The sequence below is a fragment of the Baudoinia panamericana genome (genome assembly GCF_000338955.1).
Source record: "Baudoinia panamericana UAMH 10762 unplaced genomic scaffold BAUCOscaffold_13, whole genome shotgun sequence".
Lineage (NCBI taxonomy): Eukaryota > Fungi > Ascomycota > Dothideomycetes > Mycosphaerellales > Teratosphaeriaceae > Baudoinia > Baudoinia panamericana.
This window is the reverse complement of record NW_006911269.1, coordinates 238,733-256,851: the sequence shown is the minus strand read 5'-3', so window position 1 is coordinate 256,851 and position 18,119 is coordinate 238,733. Positions and strand designations below refer to the sequence as shown.

At 54.4% G+C, this 18,119-nt stretch overlaps 8 protein-coding genes across 8 annotated transcripts; 6 read left to right on the top strand and 2 right to left on the bottom strand.

Annotated features, from left to right (window-relative positions):
- Nucleotides 1-819: 819 nt before the first annotated feature.
- On the top strand, nt 820-2,026 carry BAUCODRAFT_277169 (uncharacterized protein). Its single transcript, XM_007682427.1, has 5 exons — nt 820-969; nt 1,036-1,264; nt 1,320-1,485; nt 1,561-1,731; nt 1,783-2,026. The coding sequence occupies exons 1-4, from the start codon at nt 954-956 to the stop codon at nt 1,705-1,707; spliced, it is 558 nt and encodes a 185-aa protein (XP_007680617.1). The 5' UTR covers nt 820-953; the 3' UTR covers nt 1,708-1,731; nt 1,783-2,026.
- Nucleotides 2,027-2,294: 268 nt separating this feature from the next.
- Nucleotides 2,295-2,832, bottom strand: BAUCODRAFT_159892 (uncharacterized protein; the record flags this gene model as incomplete). Its single annotated transcript, XM_007682426.1, has 2 exons — nt 2,594-2,832; nt 2,295-2,532 (listed from the first exon to the last, which is right to left on the bottom strand). The coding sequence occupies exons 1-2, from the start codon at nt 2,698-2,700 to the stop codon at nt 2,295-2,297; spliced, it is 345 nt and encodes a 114-aa protein (XP_007680616.1). The 5' UTR covers nt 2,701-2,832.
- Nucleotides 2,833-3,686: 854 nt separating this feature from the next.
- BAUCODRAFT_277172 (uncharacterized protein) lies at nt 3,687-5,672 on the top strand. The gene is made up of 4 exons (XM_007682425.1): nt 3,687-3,983; nt 4,072-4,428; nt 4,498-5,305; nt 5,362-5,672. The coding sequence occupies exons 2-4, from the start codon at nt 4,126-4,128 to the stop codon at nt 5,391-5,393; spliced, it is 1,143 nt and encodes a 380-aa protein (XP_007680615.1). The 5' UTR covers nt 3,687-3,983; nt 4,072-4,125; the 3' UTR covers nt 5,394-5,672.
- Nucleotides 5,673-6,612: 940 nt separating this feature from the next.
- Nucleotides 6,613-7,083, top strand: BAUCODRAFT_27483 (uncharacterized protein; the record flags this gene model as incomplete). Its single annotated transcript, XM_007682108.1, has 1 exon — nt 6,613-7,083. The coding sequence occupies one exon, from the start codon at nt 6,613-6,615 to the stop codon at nt 7,081-7,083; it is 471 nt and encodes a 156-aa protein (XP_007680298.1).
- Nucleotides 7,084-7,672: 589 nt separating this feature from the next.
- On the top strand, nt 7,673-10,944 carry BAUCODRAFT_569431 (uncharacterized protein; the record flags this gene model as incomplete). The annotated part of the gene is made up of 4 exons (XM_007682424.1): nt 7,673-7,877; nt 7,966-8,518; nt 8,591-9,291; nt 9,340-10,944. Exons 1-4 carry the CDS (start codon nt 7,842-7,844, stop codon nt 10,942-10,944), a joined length of 2,895 nt encoding a protein of 964 aa, XP_007680614.1. The 5' UTR covers nt 7,673-7,841.
- A 1,297-nt stretch (nt 10,945-12,241) lies between these two features.
- BAUCODRAFT_53461 (uncharacterized protein) lies at nt 12,242-12,847 on the top strand (the record flags this gene model as incomplete). The annotated part of the gene is made up of 1 exon (XM_007682259.1): nt 12,242-12,847. A coding segment is annotated over one exon (606 nt), but the record flags the coding sequence as incomplete, so codon positions are not given.
- A 572-nt stretch (nt 12,848-13,419) lies between these two features.
- Nucleotides 13,420-14,766, top strand: BAUCODRAFT_78023 (uncharacterized protein; the record flags this gene model as incomplete). Its single annotated transcript, XM_007682291.1, has 4 exons — nt 13,420-13,559; nt 13,630-13,936; nt 14,001-14,128; nt 14,178-14,766. The coding sequence occupies 4 exons, from the start codon at nt 13,420-13,422 to the stop codon at nt 14,764-14,766; spliced, it is 1,164 nt and encodes a 387-aa protein (XP_007680481.1).
- A 327-nt stretch (nt 14,767-15,093) lies between these two features.
- BAUCODRAFT_126141 (uncharacterized protein) lies at nt 15,094-17,613 on the bottom strand (the record flags this gene model as incomplete). Its single annotated transcript, XM_007682423.1, has 3 exons — nt 15,094-17,048; nt 17,109-17,450; nt 17,508-17,613. The coding sequence occupies 3 exons, from the start codon at nt 17,611-17,613 to the stop codon at nt 15,094-15,096; spliced, it is 2,403 nt and encodes an 800-aa protein (XP_007680613.1).
- Nucleotides 17,614-18,119: the final 506 nt, after the last annotated feature.

The following is an 18,119-nucleotide window of genomic DNA, read 5'->3' as shown; positions in this document are numbered from 1 at the left end:
GAGTGCGTAAGTTCGTAGTTCGCGGCAAGCTAGCATGACTTGCACGCAGGCCTGTTGTACTATAATCTTCGATTCACCAATCTTCGTTGGATCCACAACCCTCATTCACGGCGACCAGTGCCTTAGGTGCCGGTACGCTAGGTCAACCCTAAGCGCGCCAAAAGCCACGCGAAGCAAGCTTCCAACCCACTTCACTTCTAACCGCAACCGACGAAGGCTACCATGCGAGTCGCAACTACGCTCAGTGGGCCAATCGTATCGTGTTGCGCTTCGCGGAGCCGCAGATACTTGTGGTTGTTCGTCCCAATGCATACCGTACTAAAACCGCAAAGGTTCTACTTCAGCGGCCTTGGCGCTTTGAAGGCTGCCTGAGAGTCAAAGCATACCGTAGTCAGCCGACCTATAACCCGGCAAGGATGAGGTTTTCAATCGGTTGACAGCCCTAGTGACGTTCACCCTTGATACTTCGTGCTGCAACATGCCAGCTGTAACCCTCCGCTTCTCCTCACCTAGCGAACGCTTTGTATGAGCACAGATTCCTCTGTGCTGCTGGCTGTAACAAGACCGCTTATGCTGGACTATGCCCTTGCCAAGCTCAATCGACTGGGCTATCTCATCTCAACGACCTGCAATGCAGATGCTGCCAAACCTTCCGGACCACTGGACCTTCGATCGCACTCCTAGGGGACGCTCCATTAGATCAAGCCACATGTCATGCGGCTCAAGATGCTGAGGTGGATGATTCTCGCTAAAGGCAAGCATTCGAGTCTTCATATACCGGTCTCTCCGGTGGCCAACATACTCAGGCCAACTTCACGAACCGTTTCGAGCAGTCGCACGTTGAGCGCTTGCGATCGCTTCCTTCCTTCCCGTATCTTTCCTTGGCACTACCGCTCAGGTCCGCATAGCGTTGTCAGGCTTCGGGTGTTGTTGCTTTCTTGGGTAATTGTAATATGATGACGGACGGTCGTTTGTCTCCCCATCGGGCCAATCTTGCAACAAGTCACTAGAGCTGATCGTCCGGTATTACAACAGTCAACCAGGCGCGGGCCATGCGGGTGGCCGAGATAATGGCCGACTATCGGAACATCCAGAACTTTATCGCAGCAATCCGAGCCAGCCCGTCAGCGGAGGAATATAGCGAAGAAGGCTATGTGATTTTGCGGAGATGCGTCGCAGCCGCACAAGCACTACTTCAACAACCCTTCCAGCCACTCAACGGCGGCCATCGGGATGCAGAGCAGGACAAGCAACATCTGCGAAGGTCCGTATGGTAAACCTACCAAAACACCGAGAGCTTAATCTGACGCTAGTCGCAGGATAATCATGGACGCGGCGGTCCGAAGGTTCCGGGCGCAGAAGCTGTATTTGCAGGCTACAGCGGCTTTGAGGTGGATTAACTCACGAGCGGCAATCTTGCAAGGCCAAAGAGCGCATGCAGGACATGGGCCAGCCTTACAGCAGATACGTAGCACTTTGCGAGCTGTACGTGACATGAGAAATGCTGCGACGGTTCTCTCGAAGCAGTCACGGAGAGCGCTAACATCCGACTCGCCACAGGAGCTTGCATCAATCACAGATCAACGGGTCGAGCTATCTCTACGCTCAGCCGATACCTCGGCGGGCAAGTGGCTCGCGGAAGACCCATCCCTTCAACAGATTGTCCGCTTGGCCGGAAACGGCAACGGCAACGGTCACGGGAGATGACAATCACCCTACCACGCGTTGATGGTACGAGTGAGTGATGAATATTACAGAGTTTTGACTGATTCCTTCTTTCAGATAAACATGCTCTTCGGCATGGCACGGACGGATGGCTAACCACTTTCACTGAAACGGAGATCAGACTTGCCTGGCGCGAGCGATATCAAACGGCCCAGCACGAGGCCAGCACTCGTTTGAAGTTGATTAAGCGCTTGCAATAGCGCATACTATATTGAGCTCAAGTCCTGGCGACGAGCATCTCGCTATCTGGGGGGACATCGTGTTTGTCATAACAACTACAATATTCGTAATGCAGCATCGTTACCTTAAGCCTGCCATTGCGGCGCGCCTCCTCTGGTCCTGGTTGTCTGCGCATTCAGTAACATCTCGTTGTACAGCTGTCAATAACCGATCCATCTTACACATCCCAAAACGCGAAGACCACCAAACTCCATAGCACGGACGCAAGCCTTATCAAGAAGGCCAGGCCGGACGACCTCATCTCATTATGAAGAAATTCGAAATGAGCAAAGCGCCTATTGTGTCCGTCTGTCAAGAAATCAGGGGTATCTTCGTTCACGCGGCCACAATCACTTCCGTGTCAGCACTCGCTTAGGGATGGCCACTTTGTGTACTTCGCGCTTGTGATCGATCATCTTGTCCTTGCGCGAGAAGCCGAGGTTACCGCGTCGCAGACAGCCCGGATAGTCGCAGTCGATGCGCTCCAGTGTCTCTGGATTGTGTATGACAGCGGTATGTCGTTGCAGATCGGCGTACCGGGAGAAGCCTTGTCCGTTGCATTGCAAATAGAGGCAGTAGTACACTCCGCTATCATCGAGAGGGGTCTGTGAGCTACATATACCAACCACAAGAGGCATGCACGACATACTGTTTCGATGTTGGCCCAAGCGTGGGTGATGTTGGTTGGTATGGTTCGGTAGGATACTGAATGCCGTTGAGATACTGCTGATAAGTCGTATAGCAGGCCGTCGTCATTGCCTGAGATTAGAGGCAATTGATGTCAGGTACGGTGCTTGATGCTTGCTGTTGGAATGCTGGCAAGGTCCAGATCGCGATGTGTAGATGTCTTGGTTGTGGTGCTCGTGGTCTGGTGTGATGGCGACTGGTGTAGCTAGAGCACTGTTATACTGTCTGTCTCTCAAGAAGGCATCGAGTGTGAGTACTTTGTGTAAATCGGCATAGCAAAGGCAGACAAAGGCGTCGTCTTCACCCACCACATCGCATGCCAATTTGCGAGGCTTGAAGAGCAATATAGGCGGCCTCTGCCAGGCTAAGGGCGAGGAGCTGTCCAAACCTATCTATCAAGCCGACAGCACCGATGGAAGGATGTTGCAGTAACCAGTAATTACGCGAGGCTTGCGAATGCCAGTGGCCTTAAGTTCGAGCCGTTACCGCAAATATGGCAACCTGCCAAGACACAATCTGCACGGACAAGGCCAGCCTATCTCGACTAGATAAAGTGGTGTGAGTATTTCGTACCGCGTACAAGGACGTTCTCCGTAACAGGAAGCGGCAGGTGTCAGAATCCGCACATCTGGATTGGCCAGATATTGAGCACAAGGAATGTGCAGAGGGCGGCCTCTGTCAGATACCGTGCACTGTGGCGACATTGCGACACCTATGGGTCACGATGTGGGCGACGAAACAAGGCAGATGTTTCGAAGGAAGCATCTTACATGAGGGCGCGATCACTCCACGAGTAGCTTGACCTCATGTGCACGCATACAACACGCCATTGGACGCATGTATCGGACACTAGAACGAAATTAGAGGCTCAGTGATCCAAACGTACGGGCTGCAGTCTGATATGGGTGTTGCGGACCGCATGACATTTGCCTTGCCGCCTTCGATGCCGGTATGTGCCGACTGCGGAGTGAGCATGGTGAGGCCGCCCTGGCAGGATTGCTAGCCGAGCGAACATCATCTGTCCGGAGCGATCCTAAGTACACGTACGATCGAGTACACAGCGCCCTCCTCTCCTGTTGAGGGTCGGGAGAGTGTTCGATGCCTTGCCCATTTGTGGCCTGTGACCGGAAAAGCATCGTGTGCTTATATGTAAGCTTTCGCGCAACCTAATGCTGACCCAGAAGCACATTTCGATCGGTGTGTAATACGAGTCCATCGAAGACGTAAATGGATAATCACTTCATTAGATCATGTAGCAGCACCGTGAGGTATATATGAATAAATATAACTGAACTTCTGGATGGAGAGCACATTGCGGACGAAGAGCGAATAGATCGAGGCAGTTTGTTTTAGTAAGCAGACACTAGCTCGACGCGCCCTCCGCGCTCAAATGTCCACATTGACGAACAAGTACCGCTAACAGATATGTCATACCGTCAGCGGGAGAGCGCGCTTTAGGAAGGCACGCTGCATCGCGTGCGCGAGTCCCATGGGATGACGGATCTACATAACACGCCGATTGTCATTGACAATGGCAGCGGCACCATCAGAGCAGGTTACGCGGGCGAAGACCTACCAAAGTGCTTCTTCCCTTCGTATGTTGGCCGGCCCAAGCATCTACGAGTGCTAGCAGGTGGACTGGAGGGTGACATCTTTATCGGAAACCGCGCACAGGAGTTGCGCGGATTACTCAAGATCAAATACCCTTTAGAGCATGGTATCGTCACCGACTGGGATGACATGGAGAAGATATGGCAGTATATCTACACAGAGGAGCTCAAGACGCTAAGTGAAGAGGTATGTGACGGCTGAGGTCAGTGCAGACAGGAGCCTTTGATCTTCACATGGGGCTGACTGTTCGCTCAGCATCCGGTCTTGCTGACCGAAGCACCGCTCAACCCTCGGTCAAACCGCGACACCGCGGCGCAGATCTTGTTCGAGACCTTCAATGTGCCGGCACTGTACACTTCGATTCAGGCCGTGCTTTCGCTATATGCTTCTGGGCGGACAACAGGCGTCGTGTTAGACGCAGGAGACGGCGTGTCGCACGCCGTGCCTGTATATGAAGGCTTCGCGATACCCAGCAGCATCCGCAGGATCGATGTTGCCGGGCGTGATGTGACCGAACACCTCCAAACGTTGCTGCGCAAAGGTGGAAGCGTCTTTCATACTAGTGCGGAGAAGGAGATCGTCAAGCAGATCAAGGAGAAGACGAGCTATATTGCGCTCGATCCGAAGAAAGAAAAAAAGGATTGGCTAGTAGCTAACAACCGAGGTGGAGACACGAAAGTTGTTGACTACGTGCTGCCTGACGGACAGCATCTGAAGATTGGTCCGGAACGCTTCAGAGCACCTGAGATCCTGTTCGACCCGGAAATCATCGGCTCCGAATGGCCTGGTCTGCATCAGATCGTCGTTGATGCCATCAACCGTACAGATATGGACTTACGCAAGTCATTATTCGGCAACATTGTGCTTTCGGGCGGCTCGACCATGATCAAAGGCTTCGGCGATCGCATGTTACACGAGCTGCAGAGGTTGGCCGTCAAAGACATGCGCATCAAGATCTTTGCACCACCGGAGAGGTTGTACAGTACCTGGATTGGCGGCAGTATCCTGGCTGGTCTCAGTACGTTCCGGAAGATGTACGTCAGTATAGACGATTGGCATGAAAGTAAGTATATGTCGGGACGCCGACCTGCTTCCTATACATTACTGACTGGTCGGCAGACCCCGATATCATACATCAGAAATTTGCCTGAAAATGACTGGATGAGCTGTTCTCCGTCCAATCCAAAGGCCAGATTACCGATGGTCGCAATGTACCGCTTACTATCTCGTAATTGACATGGGTTGTTCCTAATGGGCTCGCCACACCACGTGGCGTCAACCGAGAGACCAGCGCTGCACAAGGTCATGCCCTGCCCAGGATGCGGAGTGGTACCTGCCCATCTGCGCAGAAGTGCCACGGTACTCCACAAAGCTACCGAACTCACCGTGCGGAGACGGATCGAATAGGCATTGTGCTTGCGGGGAAGAGTACCTGTGTACCACGTTATACGTGGATACGAGCCACTTAGAGACTGAAAACGGGATGATCAGAGATCATCAGCAGCATATAGGCCTCGAGTGAAATACTGCGATGAAGGTCAACAGCCTGCGCCTACCGCTGGATTAGCCAGACAATCTTCCAAGCGAATGTCAGCTCAGCGCACAGCTGAATGCCTGCGAACGTGCGCAGTGGCACAAGCTGGAAACCTCACCGCACAACCTTAGGTCTTGGATGTCGTAAAGTCCCAATTAGATGGGGGTAATGGATTTACTGGAATAGAGTTTCTATTACCCCCAGGAAATGCAATATGCGTCCCGGACCGTGCAGTGATAGCCAATAAAAAGGCCACGCAGAATACCTACATATAGCACATGTCTTTACACTTCTTCCTTTGGCGCCTCTAGGTGACAGACTGATTTGTGTTCTCTCCATGCGCTGACGAAAGTCTCACCGACTGAACACCGTCTCTCCGACACCACGGTCAAATGACCTGAATAATCAGCGGCCAGAAACATGGAGAAAGTGGCGCAGAGAACATAGGCGTCACGACTCCGGCAAGGTGGCAGCCGAGGTGGGTCACGCAGAAGTTTCCGCTTGCGTGCAAACCTTGACAAACCACGTTCTCACTGACTATGCCGTTAACTGCAGCCACTAAGCAGTTAACTGCAATTCATTCCACTCTCCTCCTCATCACCTGGGCAGCCAAGTCTTTGTCCACGGCGCGTGATGAGTCTTGCAGAATCCGTGCGAGAAATGGCGTGTACATCTCCGCCTCTGTTATAATGCTGCGGTCGGTACGCTGTAAGTGGTAGTCCATACTCATCAAACACAAGTCTTTTTCAGTTATTCAAGACCATCTTGATATACAACTCATCAAGCAGGCTCCAAACACAATCCATCACATCACCTTTGCAAACCCGCCCTGAACAATGTCTCGCAACCTTTCAGTCACCGAACCACACCCTTCAGTCGTCCGCTCTAGCGGCTACATCGGTAGCGGCAGAGGTGGTGCTGGAAACTACAGGCTCTACAGCAGCGAGACGCTTACCAACGGACCCAACGCGACTGGTCCAGCCGCCCGTGTCAGCCTCACGAAACCTTTCAAGCGCACGGTTTTGGCTGGCCGTGGCGGTGCCGGCAACAGAGTGACGGAGCACGACGAACAGATCTTCCAATTCGATGAAGACATGCTGAAGAGGCGAGAGTCGGCAGCACCAATCTACCATGTCGGACGCGGTGGTGCCGCAAACTGGGTTGACGAGACCACCCTCAACCCAAGGACAGAGCGCACTGCCAGTACCGATTCCCGGGCTTCAGTGAAGTCTGATGGCAGTGCGAGCAGTAGCGTGAGACGAAGCATGGAAGGTGCGCTCGGGCGGCTCAAGAAGCTTACGAAGTAGTGAGCTTGACGGCAAATGGTCTTGAGTTTTTGGCGTACCACTTCAGCAAGCGTTATCTGGGATGAGCGCAGGCGTCCAGGACCACAAAAGTGTTTGAGCAAGGTGTTGGGTGGATTAAAGGGAGAGCGGTTTCGCCTGTATTACCCGAAACGTCGTTGTTGCGGAGCTTCTGGAGCATTGCTACGCATCTACCTTAGCAATAGCATAGCATAGTACGCTGCAAAGTGTGCTTCACGTCACGCTGACTTGATCAACGCACGCTTGACATCCTCCTCTCTCAGAAGGCATACACTTATGTTTAGTAGATTTCTGCTTCGTGTTCACCATGCCATTAACTGCATCGCTATCGGACGTATCGCATGGCGCATCTGCAAGGCTGAAACCTCATGGATCGGCAAGTGGCATGAAGGTGGAAGCTCCACTTTCAGGCTGTCGCATTCCACAGGGGCAGTAGACGTACTACCATGCCACGCAGGCACATTATCGTACTTTCACCGCATCAGCATCTGACACGGGTGCTGATCTAAGCGCTTGGTTTGCGTCGGTGTTTGTATTCACGGGTTTCGCTGGTGCGGAGCGGAAAACCAAACATCCCGATGCGAGATTGTGACAATGCATCCTGCGGTCACCTGTCGCTTCTAGTCCCGAGACTGCCGGCTCTTCGACTATTAGACGAGGCGTAGGTATGCCCGTGGAAAGATCAGGAGCGAATCGAGCCTGGCTTTTCTGCTGCTTTTGAGATACTGCGCGTGATCGAAATGGCAGGGCTTGAGCAGATCGTCGTACATGCGAGAGTAAGCCAACCTTAAAAAGCATAATCTGAGCTCTGCGTGTCTCTGTATGTATTCACGAACAAGCACTAAGACTCAATGCTGCGTGTAGAGCTATCTCGTGCGATGGATCCGAGTCGAGGAGCACCATTCCATATCGTGGTCGGTCGAGCCGCACAAAAAGAGCATAAACTTTGGCATCTTCAAGCACCCAGGAACTAAGGGCGGACTTACGCCAGTCTTGCCTACTCATGAGACCGTAGATGCAGCAACATCATTCCCACCGACGCCTAGCCTCGATGGACATGCGCAGGCCGGAAAGAGGCCAAGACAAGGCTCAATTGGCAAAAGCGAAGACAGTACGGCAGTCGAAAAGCTGCGCAGCATTGGCCTGAAGGAAGTTGCTTGGGCCGGCAAATGCGAGGCAGACAAGGTCTCGATGGGTCGTTACGATGTGCCCGAGGGTGACGGCGGCATGTTCGGCCTGGTTTTCGACAACACATTCTCCAAGCAAACCGCAAAGACTATCCACTTCGTCCTGATGACCCATCCGACGAACGCGCCGCCGAAATCTGGGAACAGTCTACACTACTCCCAGGTTGTCTCGGCAGGCAACGCAGTTGGCAAGAACTACAGCCCGTCCTTGAATCCAATAACAGACTCAAGTGAGTCGCTGCCAGTAGGATCGCCGTTGAATCGTGCGGTCGGCGCTGACCCGCGCCCGAGTTCGAAGGCAGGCAGTGGCATGGAATTCCGTGGTGCTGAAGGAACCACGTTCTATACCGGCAGGCTAAACAAGCGCCGGAGAAAGAAAGGCCAAGGCTACGCTAAGCGGTTCTTCTCGTTGGACTACACCTCTTCAACCCTGTCCTACTACCGCGATCGACATTCGTCCGCTCTACGTGGTGCTGTACCCTTATCTCTAGCTGCGGTCGGTGTCAATGAGAAGACGCGCGAATTCTCCATCGATTCCGGAGCCGAGGTATGGCACCTCAAGGCACACAATCGGAAGGAGTTCGACGGATGGAGAGCTGCACTTGAACGCGCCGCGTCTGAAACGACGGTTACTCCTCCGCCTGCTTCTTCAACTCTGCCACAGGTGCGCTCATTGCCGAAGCCAGCAGTATATGATCCCATTGCAGAGCGAGAGTGGCAGAGGATCGAGGAGATAGTCAGCAAGGTCTCTGGCACCAGGGACGCAGTCCGAGGCCTCGCCAAGGACACAGATCCCAAGTATCATTCAACCGGTCTGGGACTTGGTCTAACCACATCGCGCAGAAGCAGCAACGCACCGAGTCCCACATCCCATGATGTAGACCATTCATACTTCCCTGACACCAATGGCACTCCGGACAGGAGGCCTTTTTGGAAGCGTAAGCCAAGCGCGGAGCGGAGTGCAGCGCCTACAGGCAGACGAAGCATTTCTGCCCAGCTTGCTGTGCCATCGCCGATGTCACCTCTTCCTAATACCGTTAGTGTTCCAAAGCCGGCCATTGGCGGCGCGCCAGCTCATGTGGCCGACGATCTTGTCCACGAGCGCTGTATGGCTCTACTTCGCGACCTTGACGATGCCGTAAGCGCGTTCAGCGCGCTAATTGCCGAGAGCAAGGCAAGACGTAGACCACCTTTGCCGACGACGGCGTCCCGAAACTCGTTCGAGTCAACAGACAACCAAGAGTACTTCGACGCCTTGGACGGTGACGGAAGCCCTACGCAGTTATTCAACATTCGACACAGCCAAGAAGACGAAGGCCAGAACGGCCACGATACCGATGCAGACTCAGACGCCAGCAGTGACACGGGAGATGTTGACCGACAGGCTCTCGCAGCGACTCTGAAAACGGCACACAATGGATCGTTCCCTCGCTTACCAGATACATTGCCACCGCTACCTTTGCCACTTGTCAAGCGGAGGCTGAACGTCCACACACCGAAGCATGCGCCACCCAGCATCATCAGCTTCTTGCGGAAAAACGCCGGAAAGGACCTATCTACTGTGTCTATGCCAGTGACGGCAAACGAGCCCACTTCGCTGTTGCAACGCTTGGCTGAGAGCATGGAGTACTCTCGACTCCTCGATCACGCTGCTTCCGCATCACTTCCACCAACTGAGCGGTTGGCGTATGTCACTGCATTCGCCGTTTCGTACTTTGCCAATAACCGCGTCAAAGAGCGCGCTCTCAGAAAGCCGTTCAATCCAATGCTGGGTGAAACGTATGAGCTCGTCCGGGAAGATCTTGGCTTTCGCTTCTTGGCAGAGAAGGTATCGCATCATCCAGTGCGGATGGCATGTCAAGCTGAAAGTCTAACCAATGGCGGCTGGTGCTTCACACAGTCTCCCAAGCCTGAGCAGAAGTTCTGGGGCAAGAGTGTCGAGCTCAACACCGAAGGACGAGCGAGAGTGGTCCTGCAAGCACCCAGGGAGCAGTATTCGTGGAGTCAGGCAACATGCTTTCTGCGCAACGTCATTGCGGGAGAGAAGTACGTGGAGCCGGTCCAGAGTATGACCGTGCATTGTGAGACGAGCGGCATGCGCGCCGTGGCCACCTTCAAATCTGGTGGCATGTTCTCTGGCAGGAGCGAAGACGTCCAGATTGAACTCTTCGACCCTGCGAAAGGCGACGCACCGCTATCGCTAGGCTTAACAGGCAAATGGACCGAAGGTCTCAAGCGAACAGATACCGGCGCAGACGTCTGGACGGTTGGCCCGCTTGTGCCGGATGCGGCTAAGGTCTACGGCTTTACAACCTTCGCTGCCGCGCTGAATGAGATCACCGCGGTCGAAGATGGCCATCTCCCGCCGACGGACTCTCGACTGCGACCCGATCAGCGCGCTCTGGAGGTAGGCGATGTAGACAAAGCTGAGGCGCTGAAGGCGCGTCTCGAAGAACGACAGCGTGCGAGGCGGAAGGTGCGCGAGACCCACGGACAAGAGTGGCGACCGCGCTTCTTCGAGAAGGTAAGCGGCGGAGAAGGCGAAGGATCGAAGGGTACGGAGGAAGACCTTTGGATACTTAAGCGACATGGTGGCTATTGGGAACAACGTGTCAAGGGGGAATGGACTGGTGTGGAAGAGGTGTTTGAGGTCTAAGGTTGGCCTTGCTTGAAAAGCCTTGCGCTCTGCTTCGAGATACCCACTCCGTTGTCAGACCAGCGTGTCACCATGGAAGTCACCGCTGTATGATCCTTAACCAGTTCTTGCGCCGAGCCGATGAGAAAGTGGGTCTAGTTCGAAGCGCTACAGTACACACTTTACGGCCCGAGATTCTGCCTTCCTATCTCGCTTCCCTTTCGCCTTTATCTCCTTTCCGCTGTCGGTATAGCTTCATTTTGCTATCTAGTCATGCATCCTGGTATGCCGAGCCGCAATGGATTCCAGTTCCGTCTGGGGCACCCATGAACTTTCGCCGCGAAAGGTAGAACCAATCACTGCCGCACGCTGCTGCCCTCCGCAGCTTCGACAACGCTCAGCGGGACACATCCTGGATATCTTCTGTGTTCGCCCAGATGCCTGTGACGACCACGACATACGACTTCGCCAATCAGAGGTATATCGACGGGCGGCGACTAGACTGCGGGTGGCGCTTGACGCCCGGTTCAGCTTTGACATGCATGACTAGCTAGGTAGTAGCTAGGTAGGTGGCCTATCTGCGATCAGTACATGGAAGCACGCTGAGGTCACTGCTTATTCTTCCTTGCGTGGTTGTTACTTCGTCATCATCCTCTCTTTGAGCACGCGACGATATACACAATACAACAGAGAGAATCCCATTCACCATAGGACGCATTTGTGCAGAGCTGGCCAAGTGACCATGAGCCGGACGTCAACGTTAGCAGGCCGTCGGAGACAGCCTGCAGAGCCTCTTCGTACGCATAGCGACTCAGACGGGATCGCAACAGTCAACTTCAAGGCATATCAAACACATGCGCGGCACAAGTCAAGCTCGCTGGCATCTGGTGTATCTCGCGCCGGAGCTCAGTATGGTAGACGTGCCAGTGAGCAAAGCGAAGACTCCCCAAAGTCTTATCGTTTGAGCCTCCAGTCTCCTGAGAGCATTCCTGAAGTCCCTGTGTCTGATCTCTTCACATCAACTGGCCTGCTATCACCACCAGCTACACCGGTTCAGAATCGGCGTCGCACGAGCTCCTCCGACTCTGCTTCGGCCACAGAGCTTCTCACGTACGATATCTCAAAGGTCGACTACGAGCTTGAACGGGCCAAAATCTTAGGGAAGGGTCTCTGGAGCACGGTCTATCGCGCAGATGGCAAGGTGATGTCGCCATTGCCAGATCGGCGAGCACCCCCAAGCCCCCCAACGTCGCCTGCTTCAAAGCGCCAGATTGCACCGTCGAGTTTATTCGCTGTAAAGACGCCCGCCAGACCAGATGCAAGGACCGTCTTCGTTCAGGAGGCCAAAGTACTTACGCATCTCATGCAGCATCCAAGCGCCATTCAATACATAGTGCGTTTCTACGGTCTGGACGAGCGAAACTCTGCTTTGGTGTTCGAGGCAGTCCTTGGTGGCTCGCTTGAGAATCTCAGCAGCCGTCTCAGGCAAATGACAGAGGTTGCGCGGCATGTTGAGCTGGTGAACATCTTCCCAGGCTTAGCGGACGACCTCGTCAGCGGTTTACAGTTCGTACATGGATCTGGGGTGGTCCACGCAGACATCAAGCCTGCGAACGTGCTGTTGGACATCTCAGAACACTATAGCTCGCAGCGGCCGGTCCTTAGAGCGCGCTATATTGACTTCTCAGCATCTTTCCGCATGGATTCCGAAGATACTACCGCAAACGCTGGCGGTACGTGGGACTACATGGCGCCGGAGCAGATGCGGATCCAGAAAGACCTCAATACTCCGACCTTTGCAAGTGATGTTTGGAGTCTCGGCCTGACGCTGCTGTCGCTGATAGTTGGTGGCTCGCCATACATTGCATCCTGTGGTGGCAACGTCTTCATGCTTCGGGAAGCTGTTAAGAGTGGTGATCCGATCGGCTTTGCACGGATGGATCCGCAAGCACAGAAGCGGATCAGTGCGTGTCAAGACTTCATTGACTGCTGCCGATGTGCTCTGAAGAAGGACCGAGCTAAGAGGGCGACGGCTTCGGCATGGAAAGCCTGGCTTATCCGAAATGAGTTTACCGGTTAGCTAAGAACGCGTGCCACTGTCGAGTGTTATTGACAGCGTCTTGCGCCTTTATATATTAGTTGCCGTCTGAGGAGTACCCTTGAATGTCTTATGATACCCAGTGGAATGTGATGGCTAGATACTTTTGGCCAGGCAGATGTGTATTGGGTCTCCTACATGCAACAATACAGCACCATCAGAACACTATCCGTCTGTCTCTCCATCTAAACTGTCGGCTGTACTGCTCTTAACGTGCCTTCCTCTACAACCAATGGCGCGATCATAGCGACGGACCAACCTCGGCAGGTCCCGCTTGCGTGACCGTTTATACCATCATCTGTTCGATGTTGTCCGTCTAAAAGACAATACAATTCACAGTATCTGTGGCGAACTAGCTCGCGCTTCAATGCCGCCTGTAGCGTGCTCGCCTCATGACAATGGCGAGGCTGGTCGACCTGGAAGGAGACGAAGATGCAGAGGCCGAAGCTAACAATCAGGGTGGCGAGGCTGCTGATGCCAGTAACCTCAAAGAGAATCCAAATGTTGGGTTGTTTTCAGCGGCACTGACATGCTACCCGTGAGCTACCACTTGAAAAGCGCTGCTCTCGTGGCCACACCTTTCAAAGTTGGCTAATGGGTTAACGAAGCATCGTATCTCAGCTAGCCAGCTACCTGGATCTGAACTCTTTGCACGATTTAGCCCGTACTTGTCGCCAATTCCGAGCAAATCTGTTGCAATACCGTTCCCAACTTATCGAGCAAACGCTGAGGTGTGAGAACGAAAACGCCAACCCTGCCAGACGCCTGGGTAATGCGCTTCATGCGAGCTTCGATGTCTGGACCGCGTACGGTAGGGACGGAACTAAGATTGGTCGTATCACAAGTGGCAAGCTTGGAGCCTGCGCTCATGACCTGGTTGGCCCTTGCAGAAGGTGTGGCAAGATCATCTGTAGAGTGAGTGTTCGCAAGTAATGTTCACGCCGTGTACGGCAGTTTCTAAATGCTGATAATTTTGCAGAACTGCGTTTTGAAAGCGCCCCCGGCTTCCAGCATAAGGCAGCGACATAGAAGGCTGTGTAAGACAGACATGAAGTCGCCCATCGACCGCCTGATGTTCGTCGAGCGTCGCTATCCCAGTCCTGACGGGTAAGTAAGCAAGCGTATCGCGCATCGAGCCTCACTAAATAAACCCCAGCGACGGCGGAAACAGCGCGATCACTAAACCAGTCGCCCGCTCTCCCTGTACCTGCGACGACAGCATCTGGATCTGCCAACCCTGCGGCCACTCCCTCCGCGCAGCTGACACGACCTACCTCCGCGGCTGGGCGTGGCGAACACGCTACAGCACCTGCGGCGGTCTGGGCGCGGGACTAGGCGAAGGCAACGAAGGGGTCGAATGCGGCCGCGGCTACGACTGCCAGGCCGCTCGGGAATTGTACCAAGAAATCGAATGTGATGCCGATGAACTGGCGAGTTTGCAGGCGGAGATGGCGAGGGCGGAGAGCGAGGGACGGGAGTGGAGGGGCGGGAGCTATGCGACGCAGGAGATTGTGGGGATTGGCGGGGCGGTGAAGACGAAGATTCAGAAGCGTGCGTTGGTTGGCGCGGTGGTGAAGGAGTATGAGGATGAGCGGGTGAGTGGGAAGTTTTTGGGCCGGGAGCAGGGGGGAAGTAATAGAAGTTGGTGTTCGTGGTGCGAGAGGGTTGTGTTGAGTAAGAAGGATCTCGACTGGGTGAGGCGGAGTAGTGAGAGTGTCGCTTCGTCATCCTCGGGCGATGATTGATCGGTTGCCATATGGTTACGTGATTGCATTAACGAGAGTAGCTGTCCAAAATGGTATGAACTGCATGGTTGTTATCAATCTATCTGCTACCTGCTTTGCAGTGATGATTACCACGGAAGCGCATTCTGACCGGGTATAGCTCACAAACGCCGTCCCAGGAAGTGCGCCGCCACCCCGACAGCACCGAAAGCGTAATGTAACGCACCAAGATCATCATAGTCATCTGCGCATGTGCATCATTCGCTCGAAGCCTCGCGTGCCCGTCTCATCGTGTACTCCGCATCCTCATCAACCATAAACCTCCGCCTTGAACGCCTCTAAATCTGCTCAACCTAACCACTCAATCAACTGCTGCGCATACGGACTGGTCAAGAAAGCCACCGTAGCCGCACTGCCCACCGCAGCGCCACCGACAACTCCTCCGACAACCTTGGCGACACCGTTCAGGAGTTTGCGCCTCCTTACAGGCCAGGTCATTATTGCACTTCTCAGAGCCGCGCGCTCCTCCTGCCTGCTAGCGACTGTCGCTCGAGCTATGTCGATGGGATCTTGCTTCGATGCGAATGCTTGGGCCGCTGTATAGCCCCTGGTGAAAGTCTGGTACAAGTCTTCCCACTGCGATTCGGTAACGTTCTCGATGCCGTTACCAGATATCTCGGCAGCCTTGCGCTTAGTGCCCGCAGTCGTCTTCAGCGTAGCCAGCTTGACAAGAAGACTGCTGCCCTGCGAGAGAGTTGGCCGATCTTCAGCATCTAGATCGCCGGAGATCTCATTGACCGGTGCCTCCGTAGCGTTCGAAGAGTGCATTCGGATGGATGCATGTGCTGCCGGCGAGCTTGAGAGTGCATCAGCGTGTGCCATGGGGTTTCTGGCGGAGAAAGTGGGGATGCAATTGGCGGAGGGCGAGCTCTGAAGCGGAGCCAACTCGGAACGATTCCAACTGTCTTGCAGTCCTTCCGTGAGGTAAGCCTTGTTTACGTACGGTGGCCGGCTCACGTCAGAACTGTAGGAATACTGGGGAGGCTGACCGTAACCGAAGGTCTGCAGAGGTTGGTTGACGTCGCTCGGCAGTGGAACACAACCCAAGGGCGAGTAGTGTGGGTCAGAGTAATTAGTGACTGTTTGCGCCGGTACGTCCCAGCGACTGTTCCTCGGCAGCTCGGTGCTTGCACTCGCTGGCGCACGTGGTTGATGCATTTGTGGCGGTGGACTGGTCGTATAGAGTGAGGCGCGCACAGGGTCGTAGCGTGGCTGAGACGGCGCAGTGCTGAAGGGTAGTGGACCGCTAAAATGGGGCAGCGACCAAGTCTGCGCTTTCGTGGCCGGCTTGTGCGACCCTGATTGCGGCTTGGAAGCCCAGTGCTCGCTGTCGATGTCGTCTACCTTAATTCTTGGCACGATTACTTCCTCTGCTACGCGCTGGACCTGCTTACTTGCGAAAGGCGAGCCGAAGCCATGATAGGCGTCGACTGCAGCGGAATCTTCAAACACTGACGGTGCAGGTGAGCCGAGCTCAGTCGACGGTCTGCGGTGAGATGGCCGCGCTTCGGGGCGGTCATCGTCTTCCTCGTCCTCGTCCTCAGAAATATCGTGGGAGTCATCCGATGCCTCACTTGGTGAGAGTTCTCCGTCTGCTGTCAGACCATGATCGAACAACACGATGCTGTTCGCATCGCCATCATCCGCAGTGCCTTCTCCCTTCTTCAGTATCGGAGCGTCGTCATGATCATCCCCGCCGTCAGCTGTGGCTGGAGATTGATGGTTGAGGATCTGGCGAAGCCCGGTATTGTGCTTGCAAACACTCTCAGCGTGATCGTCGTCATCCGCGTAGGTGTCCTTGACGATCTTGAGCTGGGACGCCACATTCTCAGCTCCGGCCTTGGTGGTGGACTGGCTCGCAGATGGCCAAATGACGTCCGCCGAATGGTTCGGTTGCCTCGCCGCAGTAGTGAGAGGATCGACAGCACCCGTTCTAGCTTCGTGATCATCGTCGTCATCGAGCTCGATGACAGCTGTTGGCGCGCCAGGGGCCTCCAGGTCGATGGGCTCGTTTTGCGAGCCAGGCTTATTGTGTGACTGGCTCTTAATGGGCGGAGTGAGCGGACGAATCCTCATGTAGTCCTCAATAGACAGATCGTCATCGGACGAGACATCACTACCATCATCAGATGGAACAGTATAGCCTCGGCCTTTGCTCTTGACTTGACTTGCGGATTGGCTGGTCGACGCAAATGCCGAGTTGTCGGATATTTCGAAACGCACAACGACGCCTTCGTGGATGTCTAGGAAAGTATTATCAGTATCGACAATATCTGGAAAGCATGTTCGTGGGAGTGTATTACCATGAGCACGGACCACCTTATCACCGAAGCGGATCAAGTCACCCGAGCGAAGCGGGCAAGGTGAATGTGCATCGAGGCGCTCATCGTTGACATACGTGCCATGCATGCTATCCTTGTCGATGATCGTCACTTGCTGGTCTACCGGCCTGAACGGGTTGTAGCGCAATTCAGCATGCTGACGGGAGACGACGGGGCACTCAAAGAGGGTGTTGTTCGCTGATGGGCCGGAGTACTTGGAATCCGAGCGGGAGGCACGACCAATTGTTTGGTGTAGGCCGGCATAGATGGTGATGTGACGAGCTAAACCTTTTGCACCGACGGGCGAGAGAGTGATCTGCCTTGCTAGATGGAGGTCAGCAACGGGCAGCTTCTCTGCCAGCTCAGCAGCGTGGTACGTACACTGAGTTGTCTTCGCGCCGGGCTGGCTGTTGCACGGAAGGGTTGGGAACATCTTGCTGTAGGTGCTGATTGTCGACCGCCTAGTAGGATGGATGAATGCGTCCATCTCAGCTTGGATAACGATTGAGGGAGATGCAAGGCTGAGGTCGCACCCTTGGGTGGAGTTGGATGTGATGTGGTGGTGGTGGTGGTGGTGGTGTTGGTTCGTTAGACGGAAATGCTAGCACAGTTACAGCACGTACTGCTGTTGATCGCTCGCCTTCGCAATAATATGCGATGGTCTCGCTAGCAGGTCGGGGAAGGGAAGACGGAGACACGGAATGAAGGTCAGTTCAAGTGTGGTGGTACGCTTCAGGCTGAAGGCGGGGCAGCTTGGAGCATGTAATTAACACTTCGGCCTCCACTGGAGCCAAACTTCTCCTTCACCGGAAGCGAGGACGCCTTTGAGGACTGAGTCACAGCATCCGACTCAGGTAATCGTAAGCAGTTGGAGCAGTCGGAGTATTAGAGAAGGTGGAGGGTTTGGGGGATGATCAGCGAGCTGCTAGCTATCTATCGTACCTTATGCAGGGAGTCAGCAAGGTCAGGCAGCAGCCACGCGCCCGTGCACTC

Bases quoted from the DNA above. Each gene is read 5' to 3' on its own strand.
- BAUCODRAFT_277172 (XM_007682425.1), top strand. From the start codon at position 4,126: ATGACGGATCTACATAACACGCCGATTGTCATTGACAATGGCAGCGGC. The intron at 4,429-4,497 runs GTATGTGACGGC...CTGTTCGCTCAG, and splicing joins TCAAGACGCTAAGTGAAGAG to CATCCGGTCTTGCTGACCGA. The intron at 5,306-5,361 runs GTAAGTATATGT...ACTGGTCGGCAG, and splicing joins TATAGACGATTGGCATGAAA to ACCCCGATATCATACATCAG.
- BAUCODRAFT_277169 (XM_007682427.1), top strand. The intron at 1,265-1,319 runs GTCCGTATGGTA...CGCTAGTCGCAG, and splicing joins GACAAGCAACATCTGCGAAG to GATAATCATGGACGCGGCGG. The intron at 1,486-1,560 runs GTACGTGACATG...GACTCGCCACAG, and splicing joins TACGTAGCACTTTGCGAGCT to GAGCTTGCATCAATCACAGA.